Source organism: Puma concolor, chromosome B1, assembly GCF_028749965.1.
Source record: "Puma concolor isolate L17-30 chromosome B1, mPumCon1.1.hap2, whole genome shotgun sequence".
In the NCBI taxonomy this organism is placed as follows: domain Eukaryota; kingdom Metazoa; phylum Chordata; class Mammalia; order Carnivora; family Felidae; genus Puma; species Puma concolor.
The window spans coordinates 55,729,581-55,749,020 of NC_141670.1; the positions used below are offsets into that span (position 1 = coordinate 55,729,581).

The 19,440-nt window shown below is 40.7% G+C and overlaps 1 protein-coding gene across 2 annotated transcripts in view; it reads right to left on the minus strand.

Moving 5' to 3' along the window:
- Positions 1 to 19,440, minus strand: part of GALNT7 (polypeptide N-acetylgalactosaminyltransferase 7) — a 149,500-nt gene that overhangs the window by 28,616 nt on the left and 101,444 nt on the right. For both annotated transcript variants that reach the window (XM_086703858.1, XM_086703859.1), the window contains exon 3: positions 1,564 to 1,730. In XM_086703858.1, the coding sequence (XP_086559984.1) occupies positions 1,564 to 1,730 (167 nt within the window). The remainder of the gene's footprint in view (positions 1 to 1,563; positions 1,731 to 19,440) is intronic.

Below are 19,440 nucleotides of genomic sequence, written 5' to 3' on the forward strand. Positions count from 1 at the left end.
AGATGTCTAAGGTAGAGGGCACTTGATAGGACTACACATTTTAAAAGATTACACTTTTTAGTGCAATTAAAAGTGATTAGTTGAAAAAAGTGCTTAGTTGTACAAAGATGAGGGGAAAAGGAAATAGGCCTTATTTCTATTTCTTCTCCGTGAGGACATCTGTGTAGATCAATATTCTGATCATGTCCTTGCAAAAACAGCAGAGGTTTATCTAGACTGCGAGAGTTACAAATTAAGTTTTGGAGAAAGCTTGTGTAAAGCCATTCTGAATGGTATTTTCAGGCTACCCATGTTCTGTCTTCACCTCTAATATATTCACTTGTACACAAAAATTCTCTGCGAGACTTATTTGCTAAAAAAAAAGCAAATACCTTGTTGTTATTGAGTAGCCTGAGTGCTTTGGTCAATTTTCAAAGAATCTAATTCAGTTTTATGACAAGCAAAGACTAGTAAATAAATATCCAGATCTGGGTTTCAGCAGCACCGATCTTTTTTTTATTTAGCATGCTGATTTGGGGTCTGAACTATAACTTTATCTATCTTCTGATACTTGTGCCATTAAGAAGGGGCGCCTGGGTGGCGCAGTCGGTTAAGCGTCCGACTTCAGCCAGGTCACGATCTTGCGGTCCGTGAGTTCGAGCCCCGCGTCAGGCTCTGGGCTGATGGCTCAGAGTCTGGAGCCTGTTTCCGATTCTGTGTCTCCCTCTCTCTCTGCCCCTCCCCCGTTCATGCTGTGTCTCTCTCTGTCCCAAAAATAAATAAACGTTGAAAAAAAAAAAAAAACAGAAGATATATTCTGCTTACAATAAATGTTAATTTAAAAAACCGACTTATCTGGGAAACCACTGCTCAATCTCTCTCTTGCCAAGTTGAACCAAGGTTAACCAACACCTCCCTAAACGCTATAATAGCTGGCTCCTTAAAAAGAAGAAAAAATACGACACAATTTCCTTTTATTCAACATACTAAATCAAATACAGAACAAAATAAGCTTTAGTAGATACTTCTATTATATATAACAATGGTCCGCGGTGTCTGGTCAAATTCAATATTTGTATCATTGTTCAAATGCAAAAATTAGGCTATTAAATAGGTATATGGATTTCAGGTTGACGGCTATGGATGGAGCATCTGGTAGCAATACAACATAACACAATTGCACTTTTCAGTCTTTCAATAAATGATCTTCATGGCCCCATTTTTGCAAAATCCGAGGCCCAGAGAATTGGTGTCGTGTAAGATGGTAGTTAAATACACAGATTTACGAGCCTGTAGATTTGGATCTGTTAACTAGTACCTCTGTGACGTTTGACAAGTTACTGAACACCTCTGAGGCTCCCGTGTAAAATAAAGATAATGACACTATCCATCTCAAGGATTATTGCCAGGATGAAACAAAATAATTTATGTATGATGCCTGGCACAGTGCCAGTTTGGTACCAGATGCTATCAGTAGATGCTAATTATTAATTTTTAAAGACTAATTATTTTAGAATCACACTTTGCAAGTCTTCATAATTAGCTTATTTCATAGACAGAAAGTCAATTTTCCACAGCCATTACCTTTATTACTGAAATCATCAATTAGCACAATTTCTGCTAAGTATTTCCTTGGAGTCCTTTTAATGACACTGTGGACCGTTCTCATGAGCGTTGACCATCCTTCGTTGTGGAAGACAATGACAACGCTGGAAGTGAGCAGGTTTTCATCATAATGCCAATACTTGCACCTGTGAAAGGAACATTTAGTCATGTTTATTTAGAGGCAATTGGTAATGCGCGGTTTCAAACTCACTACGATTAGGTTTTCTGGTTGGATTGAATATTACTGACTTAAACGAGGGAAGCGAATGAAATGCAACCTTTTATATCTTAACAGAAACGCAAAATGGAAGAGAGAAGATGCTACGAGATGAAGTCACTCACAGAGCAGCTCCCTAACCAACTGGCACTTGCTGTGTGGTAAAGAGAATTAATTTCTGAATGTATGCGTCCCCGCCGGGGGCACTCCAGATTTTCACAGCAATCAGAGCCGGGCTTTTTTTTCCCCCATGACTTAGATCTCAGTTTACTTGCCTTTTTTTTTTTTTTTTTTTTTTTTTTTTTTCAACGTTTATTTATTTTTGGGACAGAGAGAGACAGAGCATGAACGGGGGAGGGGCAGAGAGAGAGGGAGACACAGAATCGGAAACAGGCTCCAGGCTCTGAGCTATCAGCCCAGAGCCCGACGCGGGGCTCGAACTCACGGACCGCGAGATCGTGACCTGGCTGAAGTCGGACGCTTAACCGACTGCGCCACCCAGGCGCCCCTTTACTTGCCTTTTTAAAACTTGAGTTTCTAGTGCACAGATTTATTTCACTTGCTGTGTATGAACTACCACACAGCTGGATTTGAAAGCTGTCCTGTTCTAATGTGGCCAAAACCTTCAGGAAAAAAAATGAAATAGGCTGATCTGTGGCATATAGCAGACATTAAAAAATTAACTGTTGAATGAATTTTAAAAATCCTAATGATCTGGGGTGCCCGGGTGGCTCAAACATCCGACTCTTAATTTCGACTCAGGTCGTGATCTCATGGTTCATGAGTTCTCTCTCTCCCTCTCTCACTGCCCCTCTCCTGCTCGTGCTTGCTCTCTTTCTCAATATAAATAAACTTGAAAAAAAAATAAAATTCCTAGTAACGTTTAGTTATTAGATTAGCTAAAGAAGATATTTAGCTATTTTACACAAAACTATCTGACACAACTACAGTAGGAATAAAGTTGCCAGGAGCCTTTTTCTAATTGAAAGGAAACTCAGAACAGGGCCTGATAAAGACTCAAGGAGCCAGGGAAGGTTTAGTGAATTTCACAAAAAATACGCACACACATACACACACACACACACACACACACACACACACACACACAGCATATATACGTATATATGTGTGTACATAGACACACACATTTATATTTCTGTTTTTTTTTTAACACAAAAGCTTTTCATGAAGTAAATAAGCTTGTTCCCAAGATTAAATATAAAGCCATAAAAGCAGTAATTAACCTTATCAGCTTGATAACCTATACCAAGAATTAGAATAGGAACCATTATTTAAAATAGGTCCTGGTCTGATTCAGATGGAAACAACCTTTTCTCCAAGTGTGTATTTTCCTTTCAAAATTGTTCTAAATTATCTATGTTCTTAAAGGTTGATTTTTATAGAAATGCAGATTGAGTCCGGTAATCCACTTAAATCTTATTTCCTATATCTGCATTTTCTCATTAAAGGAGTATTAATTACCCATTATGCTCATGCGCTCAGCTAGACACCAGAGCTACAGCACTGAGAGGACAGCACGGTCTCTGCCCTTACGAAGCCATGGTCCTACAGGGGAATCAAGACACAGAGCAAATATTTGTACTTTCCAAGAGTGTCGATGCAAACACCAGGGTGCCTACGACAGGTGGACCTCGCTTAGCCTTGAGACATGTGGTCAGGAAGGACCCCTGGAGCTAGTGATTTGATTAAAGATGATTAAAAAAAAAAAGTACTAAGCCCCAAGAGATGGGGAGGGAGTGAGGAGGAAAAGGTAAGAGCACAAGAATGAATCGTGTGCATATGATTGCAGGTATTATGGGAACTTGGAAGATCTATATCTTTGGAACATGTAATTAAAATACGAAAAATAAACATAAGTTAAAGAGGAAAAGTTACAAAGAAGGGCATTTGCGGTAGAGGAAATAACAGCATCTACTTATTATGTGCCAGGCACTATTCTGTGTTTTACTTTTAGTAACTTATTTAACCTGCGAATACCACTATGAGGTCAGTACTATTAATATCCCCATTAAAAATTTTTTTTTTTTTTAATTTTTTTTTTCAACGTTTTTATTCATTTTTGGGACAGAGAGAGACAGAGCATGAACGGGGGAGGGGCAGAGAGAGAGGGAGACACAGAATCGGAAACAGGCTCCAGGCTCCGAGCCATCAGCCCAGAGCCTGACGCGGGGCTCGAACTCACGGACCGCGAGATCGTGACCTGGCTGAAGTCGGACGCCTAACCGACTGCGCCACCCAGGCACCCCTAAAAATTTTTTTTTAATGTTTATTTATTTTTGACAGAGAGAGAAAGACAGAGCATGAGTGGGGGAGGGGCAGAGAGAGAGGGAGACACAGAATCCGAAGCAGGCTCCAGGCTCCGAGCTGTCAGCACAGAGCCCCATGTGGGGCTCAAACTTACAGACCATGAGATCATGACCTGAGCCGAAGTCGGACGCTCAACCAACTGAGCCACCCAGGCGCCCCTTAATATCCCCATTTTATAGATAAGGGGACTGAGGCTCAGAAAGAAATGATTTGCCTAAGATCACACAGCTAGTAAGTAGTGAAGGCAGGAAATAAACCTAGGCTATCGTGAATTCACAAGAAATCTTATTAAACATAAACGTAAAAGAAAAAATACTAGCTATTCCTATGTATGAATGGCTAAGAACTGATCTAAGAACTGTTGATGATATTGAATATCATTTCAATACAAGGCACCCATGGAGCATATTGTTATGTGATGGGAGCCCTCTCCTCTCCTCCCCTTTGCAGCCAGGAGATGGCCCCAGGAATGGGGAAGGACAGGTGGGGTATGGCACCCTATAGCAACAAGTTAAACCAAGAGGGCTTTCTAGTGTAACCCAAAGTTGAGAGGGTCCAAATATTCATTCAGAAGAGCAACTTAAACAATACAGCAGTGGAGGAATGCAGATCTTGAAAGAAGCTGTGATGAGTGCTTCTGGAGAGAAAGCAACCCAGGCAGATAGGTCTAATTTTAGACGGCAGGAATAACAGTCCCCCAAAACAAACTGTAACCCAGATGGAGGCTCAGGCAACCTTGTTCCTTCTCTGAGGACAACCACTGGGCTTAACACAGCAGAACCGGATGGCACAGACACCAATCAATTTATAGCAGACCCGAGAATTGGTGACAATATTCAAGACATGGGAGGACACTTGGGACTTGCTGATTTCTAAGGCAGAAGATGACAACTTGGGGAAATAAGCAGACAGGGACTCTGAATGGCAGACAGAAAGGAGTTGAAAACACACAGAGACTAGAGGAGGGAAGGCAGAGGTAGAGTGAAGACGGGAGAGAGGGTCCCATGAGGGGCAATGTCACTGTCCTGGGGAACTGCATAAGTGGAGACAGTTTTAAAGATCTGGGCATGCTACCTTGCCTTCTTCCACAGGACAAGGGGACGAGAGAACTGGAATAGAGAGTGTTGTCTCGCCTCTCCATCTCCTCTTGCCTATGTACAGTTTGGAAATAACTCCAAAGATGTAAATGAGATTGTGTGCCAGTAACATCTCTTGGTGTATACTTTTCCTATTTGTCTCAAAAATTACAAAAGCATTATATAACTTGTGCAACACAGAAGTTTATTAAGGTGGAAGTTCCCTCCCTTAACCTCTCCTCAACTATGTCAAATCTCACATCCTAGGAGAAATCACTGTTCATAGTTGGCTGTGTATTTTTAAATTTTTCTTATGCAGGCATATAAATGAGTATGTATGTGTGAGTATACACACACACACACACACACACACACACACAACATATTCAGATGAATATGTATAAATTCTTCTTCCATGTGAATATGTACAGATTTATCATAGTATCTAAATCTTTTTAACTACTGCATAATATTCCATAGTATGGCTGGTCCATTATTTAACCATCTCCTTACTTTTCCACAGAAAAGGGAAGGAGAAGCTTTTCTAGTGAGGATGGGTAGAAAATCTGGAGGGAACAAGATGGGAATAAAAGCAGATGGAGAAAGGGACTTGTGCCTGGCCTCCAGTTCTGACCTTTAGGAGGAGACCACCCCACAGGGTGTGGCTACAGCACAGAGCAGAAATAATTCTGATGTGTATTCAGGCAGAGAGAGTTAAAGACAATTCCCTTTTCCACCTATTCTCTGCAGGCTCCCTTGGCTCTAGGTTGGAGCCAGAGAGCCTAGGATGTCCACATGCTTTCCATGGGAACATGGAAGGTAGCTTAGAGTTAAGATCCACGGGCCTGCTGGGAGTCACCATGGTAAGGGGTAAGATGACATTTAGCAAAGTGATGGGGTAGAAGGCTTAGCCAGGGACTGGGCCGTGGGGTTCAGAGGATCCACAGTATCAGTGGAAGCCAATGTGGAGTGAGTCCCTAGAGTGGGGCAGATGTCGGAAGGGACCATGTGTCCCCAAGGGCAGCAGGAGAATTGACCAGAAGTTACTACGGCAGGGGTTCCTTCAGCAGCAAGTGCAAAGACGTCATACACCTGGGAAGACAGGAGAAGGCAGCAGGGATGGAGGGTAAACAGACCAGAAGTACCCATAGCACCTCAAGGATGCAGGACCCTTCTATCATCTGGATGCTACAGAAGAAAGGAAGACGAGATGAGACCCTAGGGAGGAGAAACAGCCCAGAGAGGGAGTTTGAACTTCAGGCTGATTGGCCACTAGCCGAAAGGAGACCTTTAAGCCAATGCAGATTGGGTGACTTTTAATTACTAGCTTCCACTGGCCACCATCAGCCTGAATGCAGGTTCATGAGAAAGTTTAGCTCTTTGGCAGCTTCTCTGATTTTCCATTGTGAGATGAAGCCATTGAGTGGAGCATACAGAAAGAGACCTTATAATATACAAAGCCTTGATGTTAAGACTTATTATTGAAAGAAGCCCCCATGGTACTGTAAAACCCGCTATTTTGCATCCTTTCTCTCACTTTACTGGTGGAGAATTTGTAATCAGTTCTAATAAGAAGGACGGCCAACTGAAACAAGAATGCCACATTTAAGTGGGTGGGTTATGTTATAGACTTTGGACTAATGTCTGCTCTCTGGAGCCTCATCTTCCAAGAGAGCTTAAAAATCCTCTAACATCAAGGACAGTAGTGCTTTAGCATCATCAAGAGACTGTTCTGGTCGCAAATATTCACATTCAGATTATGGGTTTGCAGTGATTAAAGCTATAGTTATTCTTTAAAGTCATTTAACACAGTATTCTCATGGGGGCCATGTGGGCCAGGTGCTGGCGATCAGAAGAAAAGATGGGAATAAAAATTCTCACAGTGACTCTTCTAGAACTTAAAAAAGTAAATTTCAACCCAAAAGTGAAATGCCTGTGTATAATTTACTTGTATTCCCTCAGTACCAGCTGTTTTTAAGATCAGTAGTTTGATACATGGCCTTGTTGTGTCTAGACTTTACCAACAAATAATATCGAATTCAGCAGACTATGAAAAACAGCATTTTAGGCTGCAAACCTCTGCAATCCATAGAAACTATCATTAATCTACAGGGGTGTGTGTATGTGCGTGCATGTGCACGCACATATATGCACGCTTTTTTAGGCATAGGAAACAAATCCTCAATTTAGGAAACACTGTTTTTCTTTATACACTACCTACTTTTATTTTTAAATCAATTAAGAATTTTTCCTGTCTCCGTCTAAACCCTTTTTTGCTCATTCCCATGATAAAAGGAAGTGGAAAATTGCTTATGATTTACATGAAACAGTGCTGACACCCAATGGTTGAATAAATTAGTAATGTAGAATATAAAATTTAAGTCAGCATTCAGAAACCAATATACATTTTCAATGAAAGGAGAATTATCACTGTTAAACCCAATCACTCAAACTCAACAGGCTGGGGGGAGTGGAATTTTATCCAAGTGTTCAGTTTCTACGTACTTTGATTGGAAATGACACAAAGTAAGCCCCTTAAGAACATGCTACAGTAGATTTTATTCCTTGCAGTTCATTACACGTACCAAAATAGAGAATCTGAGCACCAAAGAAATTTATAAATTACACTTCCTGATCACCATTCTCTGGATATGCTCCTTTCGTCAATGTCTTTCCCAGAAAAGCCTGCTATAATCCAGATGTGGAATTGCCGACATAAAGGTGCAATCTTACAACCCTTAATCTGGCTACAATTCCTTTACAAATACAACTTAAAATGACACTGGTACTGGATATATTTTCTGCAACGGTATCATACTGCTAGCTCACAAACCCCTACAACTTTTCTCCCCCAATTACTGTTAAGCCTAGTGTTTTTCATTCTGTGTTTTTGCAGTTGAACTCAGCATAAAATACCTTGTTTACATTTATTTTGCATTTTTGGTTGGGTATGAGCTCCAGCAGGCTCTGCTCTCTTAACCATCCTTCCTCGTTTTCTATGTGGAAAATTGGGTAAGTATGGTTTCTATCTCTGGAGCCACTGTTTATATGGACGAATATGAGAAGGTCAAATATAGTGCTTGAAAGCTATGTGTAATCCTTAAGAGGTTGCTATCATTCTACTCATCAATTTCATCTAACTGCACTATCATCCACACTATATTTCTTTACCTAGTCCACAGGGATCTGAAAACTTTACTCAGCTATCCTACTAAATCAAGACAAATTAGGTATCACACAGTCTCCTGGTCCACTAATGTAAACACATTTTTTTTTTTTTTTAAGATAGAGTTACTAGTTGGTTTGATTCCTTTTCATAGACTCACACTGGTACCTAGTGAAGGTGACTTTTTAAGTATGAATAAGTGGTCTCTTCTAGGATCTTAAGAGTCGTACATCAGTGTCAAGTTTCCGGAAGCAAACATTCTCTCTCCTCTTTGGAAAATGTTTAAGGCAGTATTTTCCCACCTCCAGTTCCCTAAAATCTCTCCTCTTCTTCACAATACCTCCGGATTATTGATGGTACTTCCTTTCAGACTCATCTGGTAAGTTCCTCAGTATCTAGTGCTAGACGATGCTTTAAAAGCCTCAACTGAAATTTAATATACTTAGGTGCCTCCTTATTCTGGGCTCATTATATTTGAATTTAGTTCCCTCTTAACATGCTGTTATAAAACTTTCAATATGGAGATCACTCCTTAGGCATAGCAGCAAATACTTGCCCAAGGTGGGCCAGAGGCCCCTTCCCGGACTTTGAGCTTCTAAGATTCTAGTTGGGCTCTTGAATGATCTTGTGAGGCATAGGCCGGGTAGCTATTTTCATGGAGAAAGAGAGAAGTAGAGATAAGAGTCTATGAACTGCAAAAAGAAAGAGCATATGACTTTGGTTCCCAACTTTTCATTTCCTAGTTCAGTCAAGTATATTTCCTGACCGTAGGTTCCATGAGATACTCCTACATCCTTTCTTCTTTTTTTAATGCTTATTTATTTATTATTTTTAAAGGAGCTTTGTGGGAGATTTTATTTTTTTACACTCAAAAGACATTTTTGTAAATTCTGACACAGTCACGATTATACTATGAGAGTATTTCCTTGTTTATTACTTCAATAGAAGGATTTTACTTAGAACATTAAGAATAATTTTTTTTCAAATGTGTGAAAGTAGAGTTTTATTTTATTTTAAAAATTTTTTTTAAATATAATTTATTCTTGAGAGAGAGCGAGAGAGCACGATCAGGGGAGGGGCAGAAAGAGAGGGAGAGGGAGAGCTCCCTGTCAGCATAGAGCCCGATGTGGGGCTTGAACCCATGAACCATGAGATCATGACCTGAGCCAAAACCAAGAGTTGGGGGTGCTGACTGACTGAGGCATCCGGGGCACCCAAGGCACCCAAGAGATACTCTTACATCCTTTCAGTTAATTGCTTGCCACCCCTCACCTCCACCATTTTTTCCTTTTTTTTTTTTTTTTTTTCTTTTAGCTTAAGCTACTTGAGTAGATTGGTTTCTGGCAAATAATTCATGTTTAACATGCTACTCTTGATATTTTGGTAAACTTTCGTTCATTATGTATATGTCTTCACAGAATTAAACTTAGAGATTTTTCACTATCATTGAATCAATGAATCAATCTCTTAAAATTTGAAATTACCGGAGATGTTCCTCAATGATCATTGTTGAAGTCACAGAAAGATGAACTACAGATGGCCTTACTACAGGCCAGTATTATCTGGTAGGTCCTAAAAATAACTTGTATGAACGTACAAAATTGAGTTTAAGAGAATTACACATGCTAACCAAATAGGAGGCTGATATGTTAAACTGATGTGAAAAAAAAAAACAACCCACAAATTTTCATGTAATGTAGTCACCACTAGAATAATCTGCCTACAAATTCTGATTACAATTGGAATGCTGCTTGGTGAGCACGCAATTTGACAGTCTTACTGGTTTTGAAAGCTCCATGCATCTTCGTCCACAATAGGGTTTGCTGAACAGAGTAAATTCCTATTGGCTGACTCAGGTCCCTTCTCCCATGGATAGCTGGGGGAATAATGATCACATAGTTCTTTGGCTCCTCTATTCTTATCCCGTGGAGATGAATTGCTTCTTAGCAATGTATTCTTTCTTTTACAAGGCACAATAAAATTGAAGCTTTTAAACAATAGAATACCTCGATGCCTCCAAGAGCTTGTATTTCTTTCCTTGATTACTAGAAGCTCTCAGATGATCTACTTCCTTTTCTTCAATATTCTTATCAATTCCTCGTATTAGTCGCTCTCCCCTTGAAGGTCAAAATTAAGCCTATCATAATAGAACCCACTCTTCCTTAACCATCTACAGCATGAAAGTGTCAGCACAGCTAATCGTCAGAGGTTCTGCTCTCAGCCAAAACAGAACTTTCATGTATTTGGTTAATACTTAATACATATCGGATGATTTGATCTCAACAAATTTTCTAGGAATACCCATTCTCTTAGTGAGTTAGATCTTAATGAACAAGAGAATAATAATCTTTAACTTCTGCTCTATTGGGGTTAAAGGTCAAAATCAATGAACACAGAATTAATGGTCGGGTCTACAAAAGTTTTTTCAAGTAGACCACCTTTCAGGATTAAATTAGGTAAACTGAAAACACACAGCTGTCTGCCACACTTGTTTTGGAGTCTGGTGCACGGTGCCATAGATGGAAGGTGGGACACCAGAATGGGTATGAAGGAAAGGAATATGGGTTGCTTTAGCTCAGAATACCCATAATCTCTATCAGGTCCACCCTCGCAATCAGCTCAATCTAAATTAAAAAAACCCACAGGCTTGCTTGTGTGTGCCAGGTTTTAGGACAAGTGCCCCCTGTTCTGTTCAAATAGTGTATTTAATTCTTTTGTTTTTAATTAAAAAAAATTTTTTTTTAACGTTTATTTACTTTTGAGACAGAGAGAGACAGAGCATGAACGGGGGAGGGGCAGAGAGAGAGGGAGACACAGAATCGGATACAGGCTCCAGGCTCCGAGCCATCAGCCCAGAGCCCGACGCGGGGCTCGAACTCACAGACCGCAAGATCGTGACCTGAGTTGAAGTTGGACGCTTAACCGACTGAGCCACCCAGGCTCCCCTTAATTCTTTTTTTTAATGTTTACTTTTGAGAGAGACAGTGAGAGAGAGCATGAGCAGGGGACGGGCAGAGAGAGAGAGAGGGAGACAGAGAATCCAAAGCAGGCTCCAGGCTCTGAGCTGTCAGCACAGAGCCCGACATGGGGCTCGAACCCACAAACCACGAGATCATGACCTGAGCCGAAGTTGGACGCTTAACCGACTGAGCCATCCAGGTGCCCCAGCAAGTAGTGTATTTAAACTTTTCTTGGGATGGATCTCATTTCCCAGGGTAGAGATAAGGTGCACAGCTTTTTATCATGTCTAAACCATTAACGTGTTAGAGGAAAAGGGGGGAAATTCTTGGCAGAGCAGAATGACTAGGACCAGAAACTCTCTAGCTCATCTCAGCTGATTCTTAAGGCAAGAAGCCACAAAAAAGCATTAGTAAAGACCGCTGCTTTACGTAGCTTATGTAACAAAGAACAGGGCCATTATCTATCTGCCCAGACCACTTGTGAGCTCCTGGTACCCAGGGCTAAATAAATCTGTATTTATTTCCATTCTCTCTAACCTCTGAGGTTGCCAGTTTCCTGGCACCCCAAGTTAGTGGGAGACAGCTGTCCAGTCATTAGCCACGACAGCTCAGCTGCCAATGATCCTCTAAACACAGTCACAGTATGGTTAGAATTCACAGCTCCAAAACCGCCGCAGGCCTCCTAAAGCTTACATCATCTTTGGGCCACTCAGCGTACGGTCTCTGTGACAACCTTAGATAATATGTACAAAGTCTGGGATGGAAACCTTCGAGCGTGGCTTTGGAGAATACCTCCATTTCAGCTCTTTCCACCGATGTTCCTCCTCAACAAGCGTCCTGACAGACCAGCCAGGCGTGAAGGGCATTTTCTCCATTTTGAGATACTCTCCGAGGTGATGGAGGAGAGAAGGTCACAGTCGACAGGGGTCGAGAGTGGTTCCGCAGGGATGAGTGTATGTCCCTCTGGTGAAGACGCTGGTGGCCTCAGCCCAAGGATTTAGCCCAAGGATTTAGCGAGCACGGCCTGTGTGAGCAGCAATGGAAAGCCCCTCACCTCAGCAAGCCACAGAGAAGGAACCTGAGTGACCTTGGGCAACCCAAGGTGATTCATTCCCGAGCATGGGTTCAACAATCCCAGTGGACTCCGGGAACTCGGTGGGAGAATTTGAGGGCTCTACAATTCTAGCAGAGTGGACAGTACCTGAGCCAAAGAGTGTTTCTGCTATTAATTATTGTGATCTCATTTTATTCCAGAAACGTAGTTCTAACAGCTCTTCTAGTTTCCAAAGCACCACCATACACATCATTATCTCCTCTGCGTTGCACAGTAACCCTCCGGGGTACACAGGACAGGCGTTAGTATTATTCAGTTTCTACATCAGGCCACTGAGGCTCCATGAGGTTATAGGACTTGCTCAAAGTCACCGTCAGTGACAGAGGAGAGATTTAAAAACGAATCCTTTGACTCTAACTTTAAGGTTCTTTCCTTTAAATCAAAGACTTACAAAAGGATTACTCGCACAATATATACTTAAAAACAAAACCAAAAAAAAGGCGGTGGGGGGGAAATGACTTCTTTCTTTTCACTCAATACCCAGGGGCTTCGTGGCCACTAACAAAATGACTGCACACAGTTCTGTAGGTTTCTGCCTGATTTTAAGGATTGAGAATACTAAACAAGACATCAGGGCAAGCTAAGAATGCTGAACTATGTCACTGGGTAAAGGTCTTCAAATGTTCTTTTTTTTTTTTTGAAAAGGAAAACGTACATGGACAGATGTGTCCACTTAATAATCTGAAATGTCAAACCATAATTTAAGAAAAAACCTGGCAAGGAATCCCATGAATGGACATATGTTCATGTGCATATCTCTGAAACTCTCTGGGAAGGGAAAATGAACATTTCACAGTGTGAGCCATATGTTTCTAGCTATATTGGACTCTAATTTCAAATATGAGCTTACATGCCATATTCTGATTTTATAGAGGCACCAGCTTATCAAATACCAATACCTCTGAGCTGAAACAACTAGTAACAGGAGTAAGGATCAAGTTGGGTGGGTGCCAGTGTGTGGGTAATGACACTAACAGCATGAACCAACACAGGTTTGCATTTGTGGCTTAGTTATTCATTTATGCTGTGCCTTATTCCACAAAGGACTTTGAGCAGCTTATAAACACAGAGAACGCAAAAATATTATGAAAGTTAAAAATAGGAGGGGGAAAATGGATAAAGAAAGAATGAGGGGAAAAAAAAAGGAGGAATCAAGAACAACGTGTTAAAACTACATACCAGTGGGCCAAGGACTCCTGTGTGCACAATTCTGAGGCACAGTTCACAAAGAATACCCTATGAATAGCACTGCCCTGAGCTAACCAACATGGTAGCCTTGGGTGCCTTCCAGTCCCTACTTATTAATGGACAGGCCACAATTTGGCTTGAATTTCCTAGCAGGGAAACCTGGTCTAATCTGTGTTTAACAAACCAGTTGTTCAGAAGTACAATATTCTTGCTGTGAAGACCAGATGGGAGTTTTTTCTAAGGGGTCCTCCTTATGGCAAATGCAGCAGTGAGTTTCACTGGGCTGTTATTCATGAAGGCTGTCAATGGAGACCAATGGCATTATACCAAAATACAAGTTAGTAAAAACAGTTGTGCAGAGACCAAGTTGGGAATTTAAGTTCAACACAGATTTGAAAATCACACTTTGCAAACATTCTTTAAAATGTTTATTGAGTCATCTCCTCTTCCATGTTTCATCGTTCAGTGAGTATATGCCTTCTCAATGTACTCTCATTACAAGCAGGAAATCACATCGACCATATGGAGGACTTGTATTTCTAAGAGCAAATTTCGACACTGCTAATGACTAAAGAGGTATGAGCTTACAGTGGTAGCATGGTAACTTTAGGTTGGAGTTAGTAAATAATTTCCCAACAAAGAATTGCGAGATATTGAGAGAGTTAACAATATAGGCTGTATGGTATTTACTTGTGGAAGTCTTAAACATTGACTGATACTAATGTTCCTACAGCAAAATGAGGAGATGCACTAGATCATTTTTTAAAGACTCCCAACTATAAAACTATGATTACAGATGTGGAAAAGAGTACATAATGTACAACAGTTAACATTTATTAATTCACAGAATATGCAATTTCTGGAGCTAATAAGAATATATTAACTCTGGGGCGCCTAGGTGGCGCAGTCGGTTAAGCGTCCGACTTCAGCCAGGTCACGATCTCGCGGTCCGGGAGTTCGAGCCCCGCGTCAGGCTCTGGGCTGATGGCTCAGAGCCTGGAGCCTGTTTCCGATTCTGTGTCTCCCTCTCTCTCTGCCCCTCCCCCGTTCATGCTCTGTCTCTCTCTGTCCCAAAAATAAATAAACGTTGAAAAAAAAATTAAAAAAAAAAAAAAGAATATATTAACTCTTTAGTAATTTATCTTATTTAAGGTATTAGGAAGGTAGGTTGTTCATTTAGCATGTAATGTAATGGACACACAAGATGTTTAATAAGTATTGTGGTGAAGAAATCTGGTAGTACTATTTTGAGAAATCATTAAAGTAGTCTACCTCTTTTCCTGCATTAACTGAATTACCTTTACTTCTCTCTTACATCTTTGCTTCATTGTCATCTTCTAGAAAATCAAATCCTCTATTAGGAGGCTGATGAGTCACCAAAAGTGAGTTGGAGTTAGTTATCAACAAGTTTATGGCTTAGGGGTGCTTCGGTGACTGAGTTGGTTGAGCCTCTGACTTCTGACTTCGGCTCAGGTCATGATCCCAGGGTTGTGGAATCGAGCCCTGTGTTGGGCTCTGTGCTGAGTGTGGAGCCTACTTTGGATCTCCTCTCTCTCTCTCTCTCTCTCTCTCTCTCTCTCTCTCTCTCTCTCCCCCTCCCCTGCCCCCACATACCTCTCCCCTGCTCGTGCACTCTCTAAAAGAAAAAAGTTATGGCTCAAACATGAGATAGAATTATAAAGTAAGAACTGAAAGGATATGCTAATTCCTACTCTAAAGACGGCAGAGGACAGGAAACCTCAAACCACAATTCTGGAAAACATTTTAGTTTTGGTTTTAGTTTTGGTTTCCTTGGCAGGAAACCCAAGAACTGAACACATGTGAACATCAGAAGTGAGGTACAGTCAATCGTCATCTGGAGACCGTACTCTTACCAATGGGTTACCTTCTCTCTTCAGAGTCTCTGTGGATAGGATAGGGGAAGAAAAAGAAGAAAAAAAAGGGGGGGGGGAAGGAAGGAAAAAGAAAAGAAGGGAAGGGAAGGGAAGGAAAAAGAAAAGAAGGGAAGGGAAGGGAAGGGAAGGGAAGGGAAGGGAAGGGAAGGGAAGGGAAAGGAAAGGAAAGGAAAGGAAAGGAAAGGAAAGGAAAGGAAAGGAAAGGAAAGGAAAGGAAAAAGAAAAGAAAGCCAAACAAATCTGTTCTGTGTGAGATGGAAGCCTATAGAACAGCATAGACCAGGGATGCTGTAGACCATGGAGGGGAGACTCCAGAGTCAAAAAACACTACCAAGTAAAAGGAAACAGCAATTAATCCTTTGATTTAGTGATTCCACAAAGAAATCTGTCCAACTGGAGTAATCAGCAGTGGGCACAATAATTGACCCACAAGCTTGCCCAATGAAGCATCCTTTGTAATAGTGAGGAATTGGAAATGACCCAAATGTCCCCAAATGAAGGACTGGTGGAATAAATTCTGGTCATCCATGCAGTGCAATCTCTTTTTTTTTTTTTTTAACCCTACCGGGGGTAGGTGATTCTTATTTTCTTCTTTTAAATTTTCTATTAAACATATGCTTTCCTTTTTTGAAACCTTTAAAAAGAAAATTGCTACTGAAGTAGCAACTACAAGCGAAAGAACGTTACTTGGCAGCTTTGTAATCAGCAACCCCTGGGCAAGAGGTCTGTCCCGATAACTCTTTTCTTATTAAAACTATCACATTAAGGCTTTCCCCGGAACCAGAGCTTTACCTGTGTAACAGACTTAGACCAAATTTCGGCACTCGCTTTGTAGCCGGAATGCATCTCTTCTAAAAAGTGAGGGCATATTTTTAAAAAAACATTACTATTTGTACCCATTTTGTACCCATTCACATTTTGATTCAATAATAGGCTATTTGAGGGATTGGCAAATCATACTTAAGGTGCCTCTGCATTTCATTTCTGCCAGTTTTTTCCTTCCTGATACTAGTTGGTTATTCCACCAAATTCCACCTGATTATAAAGCCCTTCTAGATAGTTGCTATCATGTCATGATAGAGCAAAAGCCCCCTCAGAGCAGAGCTGCTACGTCTAGACAAATGGGCTTAAGTGGGAAAGGAAAACACAAAGATATAAAAGCTCTGTTGGAAGAAATCTTTTATGAGGGCCAGCGGTCAACTTAGGGAAGTTTGTAAATCTAAATAGGAAAGCCAGTTCTTCTCAGTTCCAGTATGATGTTTCAAATATTACTAGATACGCTTGATTATCACCATTTCAGAAATAAAGTATTTCATGTGGTGCAAAAATGATACCTCTTTAAAATCTGCCAACAGCCTTAGAAATCCTGAATATTCCGAAGCAATTCAGGCAAGTCCAATTACGTTTCTCAAGAGTAAAACAGTTTGGCTTTTCAATTCCTTTCTAGAGCTATGAGTGGACATCACTTCCCAGGAATCTAAAGAACTGTAGTGATTTAATACATCAACTGCCTTTTTAGTTCCTCCACTCTCCGAGGGCTCCTTTGATCCGCCGTGCCATTTGCTGACAGCCTGCTTGCATCTGAGGGCCCCAGATTAATGTCACGGTGCTAACCTCCGTGGTGATCTTTTGTACTGAAGCCTTCATGAAACAAAGGAAGCCATTTCTGCAGCTTCCTCATTACCTGAGGTACCAGAACGCAGAACACCATTTTCCTCCTAACATTTTTATTTACAAAATGCTTGTCGCCAAAATAAAAAGCAATTTTTTTTTTTTTTCAGTTGCTAAACTCAAGACCTTACAGGAGCAATTTAATTGAATCTCTTGGATACCTGAAGTCTTGCTTTTTGAAGCTGATGCCAATCTATTGAAGCTTTTTTTTCTGGGGAGCACAGACAACTGTAAGGGTTACTGCCACCTTTTAAAGGAGAAAAAAAGGGGCGCCTGGGTGGCTCAGTCAGTTAAGCGTCAGACTTGGGCTCAGGTCATGATCTCACGGTTCGTGAGTTCAAGCTCAGCGACGGGCTCTGCTTCCCATTTGGTGTTTCTCTCTCTGCCCCTCCCCTACTTGTGGGCTCGCTCTCTCACTCTCTCACTCTCTCTCAAAAATAAATAAATAAACGTTAAAAAATATTTTAAAGGAGAAAAAAGTATACTTCTATTTACCTCCAAATTATTCCCACCTTAATTTTAAGAAATTTCTCTATGAAATTATCCATATCCTTACCTATTGGCAATGACATTGTTAAAACTAGTGACTATACTTCAAAGCACATTTTATTAGCATTTTATATTTTCAGGTTCTGGTAGTATGCATGCACTTACATTATCTTGTTCTTTTATCCACAGGAGTTATGTCAACAACTTCCCCCAAATCAGCTGGGGGACAAGGTCTCTCTAGTTTTACTGGACCCCAGGAGTATATAAACCCTTCCGGGATCATGCCTGCAACTACTTCTGATCCTCAAAAACCATTCATTCCTTCCCCTGCCATTATTACAATTGGACTTCATGGCCACGGTCTTTTAGACTTTGTTGTTTCTCTGAGACCAACACTGAGGTAACAGGTGTGATATTCTTTTAACTATGTGCTTCCTGGAAAGAATTTATGTCACTTCTCTTGAGGAGGGGAGATAAGATTAGTAAGTATTCCTGATACAAGTCTAGGCTAGTTATTAGGAAATTAAACAGATTGAGTACAGCATCTAACCATTTAGGTAAGGGGATGCACTTGGGCCTGAGAGTAAGGTCCTATCTCATTAAATGGCCACCAGTACCTTTGAAACTCAGATTAAGTGTGCTCATCAACAGAGACTATTTCATCACTTTGTCTAATAAATATTCTGAACAGTGCAGAAAACCTCCCATGTTTCATTGCCCATGCCACTGACTGCAGGAGCCTCTGTTGAGCACATCCTGGCAGGATTCCAGATTCCTTCCCAAGATCATTTTAGTAGTAAGATGTAGTAAAGGAAGCAGGAGTGAGGTGGGGAAGGAGGGGTGGGAAGGAGGCAAAAAAGATTAACTGTGGAGGTATATTTATAATAACTAGGCCAGTTTATGTCCATTCTTTAAATAGAAAAACCTAATATTCTATACTTTTTGGTCTTGACATTTCTAAAAGCCATTATCGTATTTCCTTCCTGGCATAAATTAGCAGGTAAAAAAATTTGGTTTACTAGAATTACCATTTTCAGTGTTCCTGAAATTTGCATTTACCATTAATGGGATAGTGAGCACGATGTTCTTTAACGATGTATGAAATATTTCTGTGAATAACCTGAGCTCCAGATTCATATATACAAATATATTCAAACATATTATGCGTGGAATCTGTATTTGTTAATTTGCGTACTCTCTAAATTTTATTTTCAACCCCCAAATCAATTCCTGGGACACGGTTACAGTCATTTGAGAACATGTGCACAGCAGCCAAAAAAAACGTGAATTGCAATTGAGTTGCCTATGTGAAGACACTAGAGGATACCCTGCCTTCTTGTCGTCACTCTGACAACTGTAAACAGTGTCCTTTTCTTTGGAGGGTGGGGAGGGTGGGGGTGGTGGGTATTGAGGAGGGCACCTGTTGGGATGAGGACTGGGTGTTGTATGGGAACCAATTTGACAATAAATTCAATATTAAAAAAAAAAGGAAACCCTCAATGTCTGTCAATGAACGAATGGATAAAAAAAACTTTGGTATAAATATACAATAAAAAAATTATTCAGCCATAAAAAAAATTAAAAAAAAAATAAGCAGTGTCCTTTTCATAGTCTATTTAGGGCCATCTCCTTCTCAGTTTTGTGCTTTTTGTTGGTGATTTCATGGTTTAAAATGGCTCCCAAACATAGTGGTTAAGGGCCATCTAGCGCTCGGAAGTGTGAGAAGACTGGGCCGTGCCTTATGGAGAAAAT